Genomic DNA, 14,038 nt, shown 5'->3' with positions numbered 1-14,038 from the left:
GATAGTGAGGTCTCCAAGAAGGAGACTTCTGGTTCGCATAAAAATGGCCGGGCAGACATATTGGCACTCCCTGGCAGGGGCATTTTAAATCAGCATTTTCTTTTTGGTATAAGGACTTGTAATGCAAATTTCAGTTCATCTTTTTTAAAAATTTTATTTTGCTTTACTTTTTTTCACATAGATTTAACTTCCTTTGCAAATCCTTTGCAAATTCAAGAAAAACCGACAGTTTTGCTGATTAACAAAGATGGCCGACCAAGAAGCCAGCTGCAAAATTCAACATCGGTTAGTTATCAAGTTTTTGGTTGCTGAAGGATGCAAACCAGTTGAAATTTATTGAGGAATGTCAACCATGTATGGAGCCACATGTTTCAGCTGAAAAAAGAAAATGTCTACAAGTGAGCTAAATTGTTTTAAGAAGGTTGGAGCAGTGTTGAAGATGAAGACAGGTCTGGGAGACCTAGAGAAGTGAGGTCTCCTAAAATGATTGAATCAGTGAATGACATCATTCAGTCTGACAAAGCTTAGGATGGCATACTACTGTACACTTATTAACCCTTATACTCGAGTGGCCTCCAGGCCTTCATAAGTGGTGACTCCTTTGTTTAAAAAAAAAAAAATAAATAAATAAATCGAAATGATAGATCCAATCATTTCTCCAGCAGCTTCAGCAACAGATTGGATTACAAGTCTTTCATTTTAGAGCTAGACGTAGGAGTGACTTACCGTCAAGGAGACAGTTAAAATGCTGACTCTGGAGATATTCTTTTTCTCGCATGAAGCCTCGCAGGGGACTCGCCCAGCCTTCGCTTAACACTTGGACCCATTGAAGATCAAGCTAAAGAAAATAAAAACAAGAGAGGAAACTATTTTACTAAGAATTGTAAGAAAATAAATTTTTTAACTACTTCAAACAAAAAAAGGGTACTTGTACAGTTTAATCAAGACATTAAAAAAAAAAAAAAAAAAAAAAAAAAAAAAAGGTGATATTTTATGTATCCGTTATGGAATGAAAACCTCCGTAAAGAAAATTCACTGCATTTCATCAAGTAGTTTTATTTTTACAGCGAAAAAACAATTTGCTATGATACTGAGCAAAAGGTTCGATTTTTAGGAAGAAAAGCTAGTAATAAAGATGGGGAGGGAGTGTTGGCACTTTAAACTGAGTTATCTCCCCGTGGCGTGTTAAAAAAATTCAAAGATAACTACTTTCAACGCACTGTCATAAAAATGTATTTTTCCACTGTTACAAAAAAAAAAAAAAAAAACAAACAAAAAAACTACTTGATCAAATTAAGTGAATTTTTTATTTTATTTTAGATCTTCAGTCCAAAACGCATATGTATAATATAACCTTTTTTGACATTTTCATCTTTAAATGTCTTAAGCTGTACAAGTACAAAAACAAAAATGTAAAAATTGTAATTTTTGTTTAAAATATTCCAGTAATTGTAAGAAAACAAAAACTAAAAACATTAGAATCATCTCATTAGTAATTGCTACTATAGGTGTGCGTGTGTGTGTGTGTGTGTATATATATATATATATATATATATATATATATATATATATATATATATATATATATATATATATATAAAGCTGAATGTCTGTGTGTGGGTGTCTGGCCATGAATAAGCTCCTATATGGTTGACTATTTTAAAAATCTGATTACATATGATAAATGTATCGAGACACAGGAATGGGTATGTTTGATTTGGCAGAACGATGGTTTATTAAAATTGTGGGGTCTGCGTTCACGCCTGGTCCACAAAGTGTCGGAAAAAAAAAAACAAAAAAAAAAACGTTTACAAGTGTTTTTGATATAGATGTACATAATACTTTGATAAGTACGTTTTAACTTAAATAGGGATGGTATAATAAAATTGTGGGGTCTGTGTTCGCGCCTGGCCTCCATAGAATGGAAATCGGCACAAACTTTAATAAAGATTTTTCATATCTATCTGCGTAAGTATACTTTGATAATTATGTTTCAGTTTTAAGAAATATGGTATAATAAAATTATGGGTATTCGTTTACACCCGACCTCCATAGAATGGAAATATGTCACAAAGTTTAACAAGGTTTTTTAATATAGATCCACAGAATATTGTGATAAGTGTTTCAGTGTGAACAGGTATGGTATAATAAATTATGGGGTTTATCTATTTTATTTTTACTTTCATCATATTTTGCTTTGGTTTTGATACCCCCAAATTCAACAAAAAACGGTCTTCTCGTGACGACGAGCGGTTCTACGCATGCGTCAGATGACGTCATGACCTGATTTACTTTAAATAGTTGAAAACTGAACAAATTTCATATAACTCTCGCTAGGTCAGTTGATTAGCGCGTTGGGTCATTATCTAAACATTTTGGGTTCGAATCATGGTGTGAGATGTCTTCTTTTTTTTTTTTCGATTTTTTAAATTTAAATATTGAACCAGTGTTATTTAAGCCATTTTTCACGTAACGTTCGTTTTTTTTTTTACTTCGCTTATCCACCCCCGACCACACACACAAAAAACACCCGGGTACCCACCGATTTTTTAAATTTTGATATCGAAATAGGCTTATTTAAGCCATTTTTCACATGTTTTTCTGTTTTCATCGTTTGTTTGCCTTACGTTAGTTTTTTTGTGTTTTTTTCCCCCTCGCTTAAGTTTTTTTTTTACTTCACTTATAACAAACAAACCTACGTCGTCGTTGTAACGCTCAACGACTTCCAGGCGCATACCTGTCAATTTGGTTCTTAAATAAATTCAAACATCTTTCAGTAACTCATTCTGGCTGGCCGATTTTATTTTCAAACTTCGCCTCAGGGCTTCGGGTTCGATCCTACCCTCACCCCCGGTTCTTTTTTATTTAACACCACACACACACCTACAAAAACCCGGGCAACACCAGGTACCCCCGCTAGTACTTTCATAAATCAGAGTCCATTTTCTGTAGGCTGTTTTTGAACCCAGTCAACGACGGGTACTTTTGCTAGTATATATATAAATATATATATATATATATATATATATATATATATATGTCTAGTTTTTTTTTTGGGGGGGGGGTTCTGGCGACAATTACATTTTGGTACAAGTTATTCACCCCGGGTTTTTTTGGGGGTTTTTTTCTGGCAACAATTACATTTTGGTACAAGTTATTCACCCTGGGTTTTCTTTTTAGGAAGTTGTCTCCCTTACATTCCAGTTACTTCATGCAAATATCTACATATTCGTTTGTATGTTTTCCTTAATTATTATGATGGGACGAGTCCAAAATTTTCTGATTTTGATACAAATACCAATTGTTATAAGTTCCTGATTTCAATTTTTTTTTAAAAGTCGATATTTAATTAAAGATTCAATGTTTGTTTTTTGTTTTTTGTTTTTTTTAATGTTCAAATGATTGCACTCCCTTCCCACATGTAATGTCTACATATTTTGCAAAATGTAAAAATACACTTGGGGTTGACGTATATTGCAAGAGTAGATTTTTCTAAATATTTTTTTTTTTCCTTGTAATTAATTGAAAATTGTGAGACGAGATTTGTTTTTCTTTTAAAGCAAACTTTATTTGCATTTGGTCATCGTTTATGCCACTTGAAAATTTTCATAAACAATTATGGTATACAAAATAAGAAAACAGTTTTAGGAACAGAATAGTTAAAGCCCATCCGATGTCAAGAATTATTCTCTGGGTGCCCGGCGTTGCCCAGGTGTTTGGAGACGTGTGTTGAGAAAAAAAGTGGTAGTAGGAACACAGACTCGAACCCGTACCGCAAAGGAAGAAAAGAGCGTGAAAAAAGTTGTTACGACCACCACTAAACCGGAAGTGACGTAGGTTTAAATTAAGGCTAGACAATCGAAAAGAGGGGATGACTTTCGAAAATATTGACAAAAAAAAAGCAACCCCTCCCTGTAGAAAAATTGAGGGTGAATAAAATGTTTTTAGCCAATTTTTCGGTATTTGTCGTCTGAAGGGTCGAGCTTCAAAACGATATTGATCTTCTGAAAATCAGTCGCCTCTGTCGAAAGTTTTAGGCAGACATGCAAACATACATACATAGATTTATATATTTGTAGCTCAAATTTTCGACCCAAACTGATTAAAAAGCTTGCCCTATCTCTGAATACCCTTTATGTAAAATTTCAAATGTTTAAACCAGAAATTGTCTGAGTAATTTGGTAGAGACTGAAGCGTTCAAATGCTTTAAAAATTTGACCCCTACTATGACCCCTTAATATTTGTTTTGGGCTCAAATCAAGTTATTAAGTTAGATCCATGTCCAAGGAACCTAGATCTAAAATTTCAAGTGTTTAGACCCAAAATTAGCGGGGGAATTTGGTAGAGTTCTCAAAAGGTCAAATCGTTGAACTTTGACTCCTTAACAGCCAAATTTCTGGCTGAAAACTGATTCCAAAGATTTTCCCAAATCTCACTACTCTGTATATCAAATTTTGAGTCTGTAGACTGAAAATTGACAGTTATTGTGTAGAGAAATGTAGACAGAAAGACAGACACTTTCACTTTTATAGATATAACTAGCGGGGGTACTCGGCGTTGCCCGGTTGTTTGGAGGTGTGTGTGGTGTTAAATAAAAAAGAAACCGGAGGGGGGGGGTAAAGTTGGTAGGATCAAATCCGAAGCCCTGAGGTGAAGTTTGAAAATAAAATCGGTCAGCCAGAATGAGTTACTGAAAGATGTTTGAATTTATTTAAGTAAGAACCAAATTGACAGGTACGTGCATAGAAGTCGTCAAGCGTTACGACGACGACGTCAATGACCAGGTTTGTTTGTTATAAGTGAAGTAAAAACAGAAAACAACGTTAAAACTTAAGGGAGCGGTAATCAAAACATCGAAAAAAAAATTAAGAAAAAAAAAAAAAACTAACGTAAGGCAAACGAAAATAGAAAAACGAACGCGTGAAAAATGGCTTGAATAAGCCTGTTTCGATATTAAAATTAAAAAAAAATCGGTGAGTACTTGGGTGTTTTTGGGTGTGTGGTCGGGGTGGATAAGCGAAGTAAAAAAGAACAGAAAAACGATCGTTGTGTGAAAAATGGCTTGAATAACACTGGTTCAATATTTAAATATAAAAAATTGAAAAAAAAAGAAAAAAAAAAAAAAAAAAAAAGACATCTGACACCACGATTTGAACCCAAAACGTTTAGATAATGAACCAGCGTTCTAACCAACTGAGCTAACATGACATACATGAAATTTAGTCACTTCTTCAACTATTTAAACTATATCAGGTCATGACATCTGACGCATGCGTAGAACCGGTTGTAGTCACGAGAAGACCGTTTTTGTTGACCCCCCCCCCCTGTCGAAAACTGTCGATTTCGGGGTGAGAAAATGAATGTTTTCGGCCAATTTTTCGATATTTTTCGAGCGAAGGATGGAGCTTCAATATGATAACGAGTTTGTGAATTTTTGTTCTGTCTGTCGAAAGTTGTTAGACACACAAACGTACACACACATACATTTTCGCTTTTATATATATATAGATGTTACTATTTAGAAAAAAACATTCCGTTAACTATTCTCTACCTTTTTCTATAAATTCTCTTAATTATGAAGATTTGGTTGTTTATTAGATTGATTTGCGTCATTGTAAAAAGAAAAATAAGATATAAATAGTAATACTATTAAAATAATGGCAAATAGATTAACACCTTTATCTAAATCATTCCACCAAAATGAGATTCTACTTTTTTAAGATGATTACATGGCAGAAAAAAAAAAAAAACATTTTAAAATTTAGAGTAGGAAATCAGTTTCGTACATAAATTTCATGTAAAATTATTATTTCCGGTCCATTCTAACTTTTTTATCTTGTCTAATCGCTGAAAAATCAAAACAAAATATTGGTAGAACATAATATTTTTGCTCGATTATTGACATTTATTTGATGTGTTTCTACCAGTGTTTGTTTATTTTTCAATTTTGGGCGGTTATCAAGGGTCCCTATGAATGGCTTACGAGGTAGCCATTTTTTTAATTTTAACTCAACAGAATGAACACTAAGTTTATTTTGAACTGAAAACACACTTCAAAATAAGTTTAAAAACAAATAAACTTATCCAGGTAGGTAGAAGAGTTTTGCCTTTGATAACATTTATTTATTGCACATTTGTTTTTCATCTTTTTTTTTTTTCTATTCTGTTAGTTAGTGTTAGGCCTTGAAATCTGCTAGGGATAGCCAAAAAAAAAAAATAAATAAATAACGCAACAATATGTATAAAAAAATGAAAAAAAAAAAACAAGAAAAAGGGATTTGCGATACCTATTCTCAAGACATCTGTGAAATGTGTATGACGCTGGAACAAAGTTTTATGTAAGATATGAGTATAAGAAAAAAAAGGAAAAAAAAAAGGAACCAAAAGGAAAAAAAAAAGGAACCAAAAGGAAAAAGGAACCAAAAGGAAAAAGGAAAAAAAAAGGAAAAAGGAAAAAAAAAGGAAAAAGGAAAAAAAAAGGAAAAAGGAAAAAAAAAGGAAAAAGGAAAAAAAAAGGAAAAAGGAAAAAAAAAGGAAAAAGGAAAAAAAAAGGAAAAAGGAAAAAAAAAGGAAAAAGGAAAAAAAAAGGAAAAAAAAAGGAAAAAGGAAAAAAAAGGAAAAAAAAGGAAAAAAAAGGAAAAAAAAGGAAAAAAAGAAAAGGAAAAAAGGGAAAAAAAGGAAAAAAAGGGAAAAAAAAGGAAAAAAAGGGAAAAAAAAGGAAAAAAAGGGAAAAAGGAAAAAAAGGGAAAAAGGAAAAAAAGGGAAAAAGGAAAAAAAGGGAAAAAGGAAAAAAAGGGAAAAAGGAAAAAAAGGGAAAAAGGAAAAAAAGGGAAAAAGGAAAAAAGGAAAAAGGAAAAAAGGAAAAGGAAAAAAGGAAAAGGAAAAAAGGAAAAGGAAAAGGAAAAAGGAAAAGGAAAAAGGAAAAGGAAAAAAGGAAAAGGAAAAAGGAAAAGGAAAAAGGAAAAGGAAAAAAGGAAAAAAGGAAAAGGAAAAAAAGGAAAAGGAAAAAAGGAAAAGGAAAAAAGGAAAAGGAAAAAAGGAAAAGGAAAAAAAAGAAAAGGAAAAAAAAGAAAAGGAAAAAAAAGAAAAGGAAAAAAAAGAAAAGGAAAAAAAAGAACAGGAAAAAAAAGAACAGGAAAAAAAAGAACAGGAAAAAAAAGAACAGGAAAAAAAAGAAAAAAAAGGAAAAAAAAGGAAAAGGAAAGGAAGAAAAAGGAAAGGAAAAAAAAAGGAAAGGAAAAAAGGAAAAAGGGGAAAAACCTAATTTGGGCTGTGATGCGTTTCTTCAGTTTAAAATAGTCCATATATTCTCATATAGGGGAAAAAAGGAAAAAGGGGGGAAAAAAAGGAAAAAGGGGGGAAAAAAAGGAAAAAGGGGGGAAAAAAAGGAAAAAGGGGGGAAAAAAAGGAAAAAGGGGGGAAAAAAAGGAAAAAGGGGGGAAAAAAAGGAAAAAGGGGGGAAAAAAAGGAAAAAGGGGGGAAAAAAGGAAAAAGGGGGGAAAAAAGGAAAAAGGGGGGAAAAAAAGGAAAAAGGGGGGAAAAAAAGGAAAAAGGGGGGAAAAAAGGAAAAAGGGGGAAAAAAAGGAAAAAGGGGGAAAAAAAGGAAAAAGGGGGAAAAAAAGGAAAAAGGGGGAAAAAAAGGAAAAAGGGGGGAAAAAAGGAAAAAGGGGGAAAAAAGGAAAAAGGGGGAAAAAGGAAAAAGGGGGAAAAAAGGAAAAAGGGGGAAAAAAGGAAAAAGGGGGAAAAAAGGAAAAAGGGGGAAAAAAAGGAAAAAAAATGGAGACAATTCTTTTGATACTAACAGAAAATGAGAAATATATTTAATCAATAGCTATGTTTTGATAAAAATATTTTCGATAACACAAAAAATTTGATTTTTGGACAGGGGCGGCAATAATTATATATAACTATTTTTATATACCTACAGATACTAGTGTTTCATGCTTACGCAATCATCAGTGCAGGAGATGATCAACAGGGGCAAAGGATTCGCTGACAGTTTTCATGGTTTCTTATTGTATGTTAACAAGCATCATAACTTCACTTCATAAAATAAAAAAAAAATGCAGTTCTGTCTGGACAACTTAAACATTTTTCAATTATGACTGAAAAACAAAATCAATTTTTTTTTTACAAGGAAGAGGAGTAATTTAAAAGGTCTCGATAAGTGGTGTAAAGGATAACGGTTAATGACTGCAAGGTGGTGGTGTAGATCGAGTAGGATTTTATTATTTAAGGGGATGGCTCAACAAGAACTTGTTTACATTAGACTTGAAGGCGACCATGTTGTAATTGGCCAGAAAGCAGGCCAGCGGAACAGTGTTCCACAGGTGGACAGTTTAAGGAAAGAAGCTTTGTTCATGGAATTTGCGTTTAGGTTTAGGTACAGATAGAGAATGTGTGTGTATGGGGGAGGGGGGATTGTTGATAGTGGTTGTAGCTAATTGCTGAATAATTTAATGGCATGTGAACATTATGTTTTTTGTGTTTGAATTTGCAGAAAATGATTGGAAAAGTAAGAGAAAAAAAAATAACATCAATGTTTGGTGCATTTTAGGATCAGGAAGCCAATATCTTCAGACAGCCTGATCTGATAGCACCAGATGACCTAGGAGGTATAATCACTTCGGGCTAAAGTGGACTTGGGAGCTTAGGTAACTATGGGGCAATTCCACAAATCAAGCCTTGCCATATTTTGAAATCATACACAGGATCAAAAATGAACAAGGAATATAACTAGTTTTTTTATTGCGGAATTTCCCTTGCAATAATCTTTTTAAAATTTCTTTTTCAGTTTAAGAAATCTGAAGACGAATAAAAATTAAAGACTATTTCACTGCTTCTGGGCAGCACTGTATTAGCACAAATAGTTGTTAATAAAATTCAAAATGTTTTCTGCAATCATACAAATGCACTTCAGTTTATGCTTGTCTTGTCCACCAAATTTTACTCATGAATATCCAACAGCCGTTCTTTCTTGCCATTACAGGGCTCTACAAACAAATTTATCTTCACTTGACCTTTGACAACTAAATATTTTTGTTTACTAGCCAAATAGAAAAGTTACTAGCCAAACCCACATGATTTTTAGAATATGACATCTTTCTTCTGTGACGAGTATGTACATCATAAAGATGTTTCTGGTTTTTTTTTTTTTTAATAAGTGTAATTCTAAATATACAACAAATTTAATGTTGATACTTGAAGGTATAAACATTCTGATTTTTTTCATGTTTTTTTTTTAAACAACCTTCGTTAAAAAAAAAAAAAAAAAGAAAGAAAAGTATATTGTTCTCTTAAACTTGGATTGTTTACATAATTTAACATTTTCTCATTAAAAAAATTTGAAAAGATATTTTTCACTCAGTATTGAGCTTTGGAAAATTGTCAGTGAAAGAAATACATTCGTCAAAAGATAAGTATTTCATTATTTCTAGTCGCCACTTTGAAAAATCACTTGCAAATGCGACCGTTTCACTCGTAATGTAGAGCCGTTTATCACCCTGATAATGTCTATTAATAGTAAGGCAGGTTAACTCAATATTCTATAAGAAACTTTCACTTAGCGATACAAGCACCAAGTGAAAGATTGTTTCAGTAATCTGCCCCACTATATGAGAATATACGGACTATTTTTAAACTGAAGAAACGCACCACAGCCCAAATTAGTTGTATCAAGGTGTGACTGCAACGCCAAGGTACACACATAAAGATTGTTTACTCACCTTATTGATATTAAGAGAGGGCAACTTTCCTGCCTCTTCTTTAATGGCTGCCAATTGGTCCTGGGGCACAAATAATTCCTTCACTGTGCTAATGATGGTAGCAGGCAAAATATCCTGGAAAAAGATTAAAAAAAAAAGGAAAGAGTAAAACATTTCAACATAATTCAACAGAAATTTCGCCACATTTTGGATTGGTGCATCTGCATCTAAGGCTTTCTCTCTCACTCTTAGATGCAGATGCAAAAGACAGTCGCCAACCTAATAGGTCCCGCACTGTCAGCTAGGCTTCAACCTCTATCTCATCAACAAAATATTGTAGCCCTCTGCCGGTTTTACAAATATTTTAATGATAAATGCTCCGACGAACTACAAGTCCTTGTACCCTCTCGATGTAAATACCCCAGACAAACCCAACAAGCAGCAAAATCCCACCCCTACACAGATCCCCAGATGACAGAAAGTCTTCTACTCTAATAGTTCATTCCCTCGGACTGCTAGACTTTGGAATTTCCTTCCAGATCCCTTCTTCCTGGACTGTACTGACATGCGGAAGTTCAAGCGTAATATAAACAGACATCTTGTTACTCAGGCTTTCTAACATTTAGGGACCTCAACAGTGAAGGGTGTGATTTTGTTGCTAAGCAGGTTTGTCGGGAGGATATGTATGTCGAAGAGGCACAAGTGCAACGCGTTCATCAGAGCAAATCTTATTAAAATACTTTTAAAACAGGCACAGGGATGCAACATTGCAGTGATGGGACAGAGGTTGGAGCTTAGTTGACAAAGAGGACCTATCAGATTGGAGAGACTTTTTGGACCCTATCAAAGAGGGAAAAACTAGATGCACCAGCCCAGATTTAGTAATAATACTCCATGCCTGGGCGAATGGTGGCTTTGTAGAGGTACAGAATGCTTTGCATACACACACAAGCAAAAAAAAAAAAAAAAAAAAAATCATTGACTTGTAAGCATCCTATTCCACCCTCCTTCACAAATTTTGCATCTCAGAATAATTTTTACTTTTGAAAAATACATAGCCACATACAAACTCATGGTATAGGTGGCAGAGAGAAAGGGAGAGAGCGAAACAGAGGTAAAATGGGAAAAAAGAGGAGGGAAAAAGAGGAGGAGGGAAAAAGAGGAGGAGGGAAAAAGAGGAGGAGGGAAAAAGAGGAGGAGGGAAAAAGAGGAGGAGGGAAAAAGAGGAGGAGGGGGAAAAGGCAGAAAGAGAAAGTGTGATGTAGAAAGGTAACGTATACAAATTCCTATATATAATAAAATGACTGCAGAAATTCCCAAAATATCGTATTTGCAACAACATATGCCACATACAAGTTCAATACATCTGAGTTAATAACTTATGTAGCTTTTGAACACCATTTCATATACATTCAGTTGTGATAAAATACTACATATTGCACCCTACAAGCAACACCATCACAATCGCAACAGAAGAAGGAGTCCCTATTTTTCTCTCTAAACATTTAGTCCTACCACCACTACTCGCAATTGTCACCAGAACGAATTCTACAGGTTCCACAGATTATGATTACACAGACCATAACTGGCTCATAAATCTATACACCTAACATAATTTTTACAATTTCGGATTTTAAATAAAGGCTCTCCCACTAAAGTCTGCCTATTTTGATTGGTTGAGTTCTATATATTCTCATATTCTGGAATCCAATACTAAGCTTATATAAACAAATGCTTACTAACATTAAAATATGGCGTCACTAAGAGACGTTACGATGTCTTCGTCAAAAAAAATAAATAAATAAATAAAAAAAAATAATAAACCACTTGCTATCGTGTTTTTATACAATTAAACACTACATGTAGATTGGTGATCTTTCAAACCAACGCATTACATACATATTCATATATTGAAGACTTTGGCTCCCTAATATTTGCGTCTTTTATATTAAAACTTCTAAAATAATTTTAAAAAAAGACAATTAGAAAACTATGTAAGTTTCTTAGTAAATTATTTTATCTTTTCCATGCGACTTGACGAGATTTATAATTTTTCCAGCATTATTCTACTCATTATCGCATGGAAAATTGTCGACAATTTGTTTTTATGTAAAGAACTTTATGCTTTCTGACGGACAGCCAAACAACACTAGTGGCAGGATTATTTGTAATTCGTTTACAGATTGTTACCCCAAAATCTAGAAATGTCAAATTAAGGTGAATGTGAAAGGCAGAGAGAAACAACCATTTAACTTTTTTTAAACCATGAACATTACCTTTATTAATGCTATACAGAGATTACAGCTACATTGAAGATGTTAACTCTGGACTAAATTGAAGAGATTAGCTCCCAAATATTTGTGTGTGTTTTTTGTTTTTTTATTGTTATGCCCAAAAAAGTTTCCGGAAGTATATTGAATGAAATACAACAAAATTATTTTTTGCAAACAATTTTTTTTTCCACAACATATAAAATAAAATCTCAATTTCTTTTTCTTTCAGAACAAATCAAAATAAATAAAGATTTGGAAGCTAAACTCTTCAATATATAAATATATATATGAAATGCATCGGTTTCTAACCTCACCCATCTACACGAGCAAAAAAAAAAAAAAGTAAAATACATAAATGTTTATCTATTTACACACACACTCTTTGTCTTTCCGTTTTTACTTTTTTTATTTGTGTAAATTTGGCTATATGTTTTCAATTTGACCTTTTTTGGGCCTTTTTTCTGAAATATTCGGCATCAAATATTTAGTAGAGTACGCAAACCCAATCATGGTCAGCTATCGGACATGTTTACCCATAAAACACGCATAACTTTCAGATTGCAAAATAATTTTTAAAAATAAAGAATTCGTGGACCTGACCTATCATTTAATTTTTTTTTTTTTTTTATGTTTCACTTATTCAGTAATCATCCAAGCGGTTATCAGCGCTTACAGGCTTATATTTGGAATGGTAATGTTCAACTACAATGAACACCCACTTTTGGGCCACTTCCGTTGTTAATGTTTCAACTATTATTTACATTATTATTTCTTTTAAATTTTTTTCACATTTCTACGGCGCTTATCATAGATTACATGCTTAGCTTTCACATAAACAAAATACCTTGGAAAAAATTGTATGCACCTTACTACCAGAAAAGGAAAACATTTAACGGCTAGGGGTAGCATTAACATCTGACTTGGCAAAATAAGTATGCTCCATTTATTAGAACGTTATCATTGCAAATTGCTTCCCAACTATTAGTCATTAAAAATACTTAAATTATTATTTTTTTTTTTAATCTGAAAATTAAACCTGCACTCGATAATAGGAAAGATTTAAAGTCTAGGAGAATTGTTGCTCAGGTCTGCAGGAGTGGTTTTGGTTGTTTCAAAGTTGACACGTTAGATGAAAGCACAGAATAAACACATCACATAATCAAATCCCCATGTTAAGAATGGGTTTATAGATACTACGATTATTATTTCAGCACGGTGCATTCATTTTGTTCTCTGGATGCCAGCGCCTACTATTTTACTGGGCCGGCAGTGGCTTTCACTAACAACCATAGTTTCATTTTTTTTTTTTTTTTTTTTAATGGGTGAGGTGGGAGGTATACTTCCACTGGGCAACGCTAGTATACAGGTAATGCTAGTTCTAAATAAAATCTATTATATTTCAGTATTTTTGAAAACATTCAAAACAGACCAAAGTTTTTTTGGGGTTTTTTTCCAGATGTTTTTCATTTTATATAATAGCATCGAATGTGCAGGTTGTGGGTATTGAAAATTATTGACCAGAATTTTTTGTTTCTGATATTGACCACATGTCAAAGATTGGCCAGACAGGTGTGGTCAGTCAAGAGTAAAGGCTCCATAATGGTCGCCTTGAATGATTCTATAGTGGCTGGGACACCATTATTTTGTTTTCACTCCACGAGATGCCTGCAACAGATGTTCATATTGTTTGCGGATCAATATCAGATAATGGCTGTACACATTGACTTGACTATGCTTTCAAACTATTATTTCAACAGAACCACAAAAGCAGCGAAAAAAAAAAAAAAAAAAAAAAAACTTTCTATTGACTCAGCTTGCCTAACATTTAAGCAGCCATTTTTTTCTCTCTCTTCTGTGCAGGCTTCATAAAGTTGGCTGCGCAAAATCGAGTGAAGAAATGTTCAATTCACTGAATCCTTTCTGATTAACTATTCATGGAGGTTTTAGTGTATTTTTTAACATTTTTATTTTATTTCAGGTGTGTTTTTTTATGAGACTATCAGTCCATCATGCTAAACACAGACACACACACACATATATATATATATATATATATATGAA

General features: G+C 33.1%; 1 protein-coding gene across 5 annotated transcripts in view; it reads right to left on the bottom strand.

Moving 5' to 3' along the window:
- The window catches only part of LOC145252481 (bifunctional 3'-phosphoadenosine 5'-phosphosulfate synthase-like), a 357,476-nt gene that overhangs the window by 37,730 nt on the left and 305,708 nt on the right, over positions 1 to 14,038 (bottom strand). For 4 of the 5 annotated variants that reach the window (XM_080111908.1, XM_080111910.1, XM_080111911.1 and 1 more), the window contains exons 5-6: positions 9,726 to 9,839; positions 727 to 838 (exon numbers count right to left, since the gene is read on the bottom strand). In XM_080111908.1, coding sequence (XP_079968034.1) covers positions 727 to 838; positions 9,726 to 9,839 — 226 coding nt within the window. Of the gene's footprint in view, positions 1 to 711; positions 839 to 9,725; positions 9,840 to 14,038 lie in introns of all 5 variants that reach the window. The other variant, XM_080111907.1, reaches the window with a different exon arrangement.

This window comes from Euprymna scolopes, chromosome 29 (assembly GCF_053919585.1).
Source record: "Euprymna scolopes isolate OS-2025 chromosome 29, ASM5391958v1, whole genome shotgun sequence".
NCBI classification, from domain to species: Eukaryota; Metazoa; Mollusca; class Cephalopoda; order Sepiida; family Sepiolidae; genus Euprymna; species Euprymna scolopes.
Note: the sequence above shows the minus strand (reverse complement) of the source record. Positions and strands in the feature narration are given on the sequence as shown.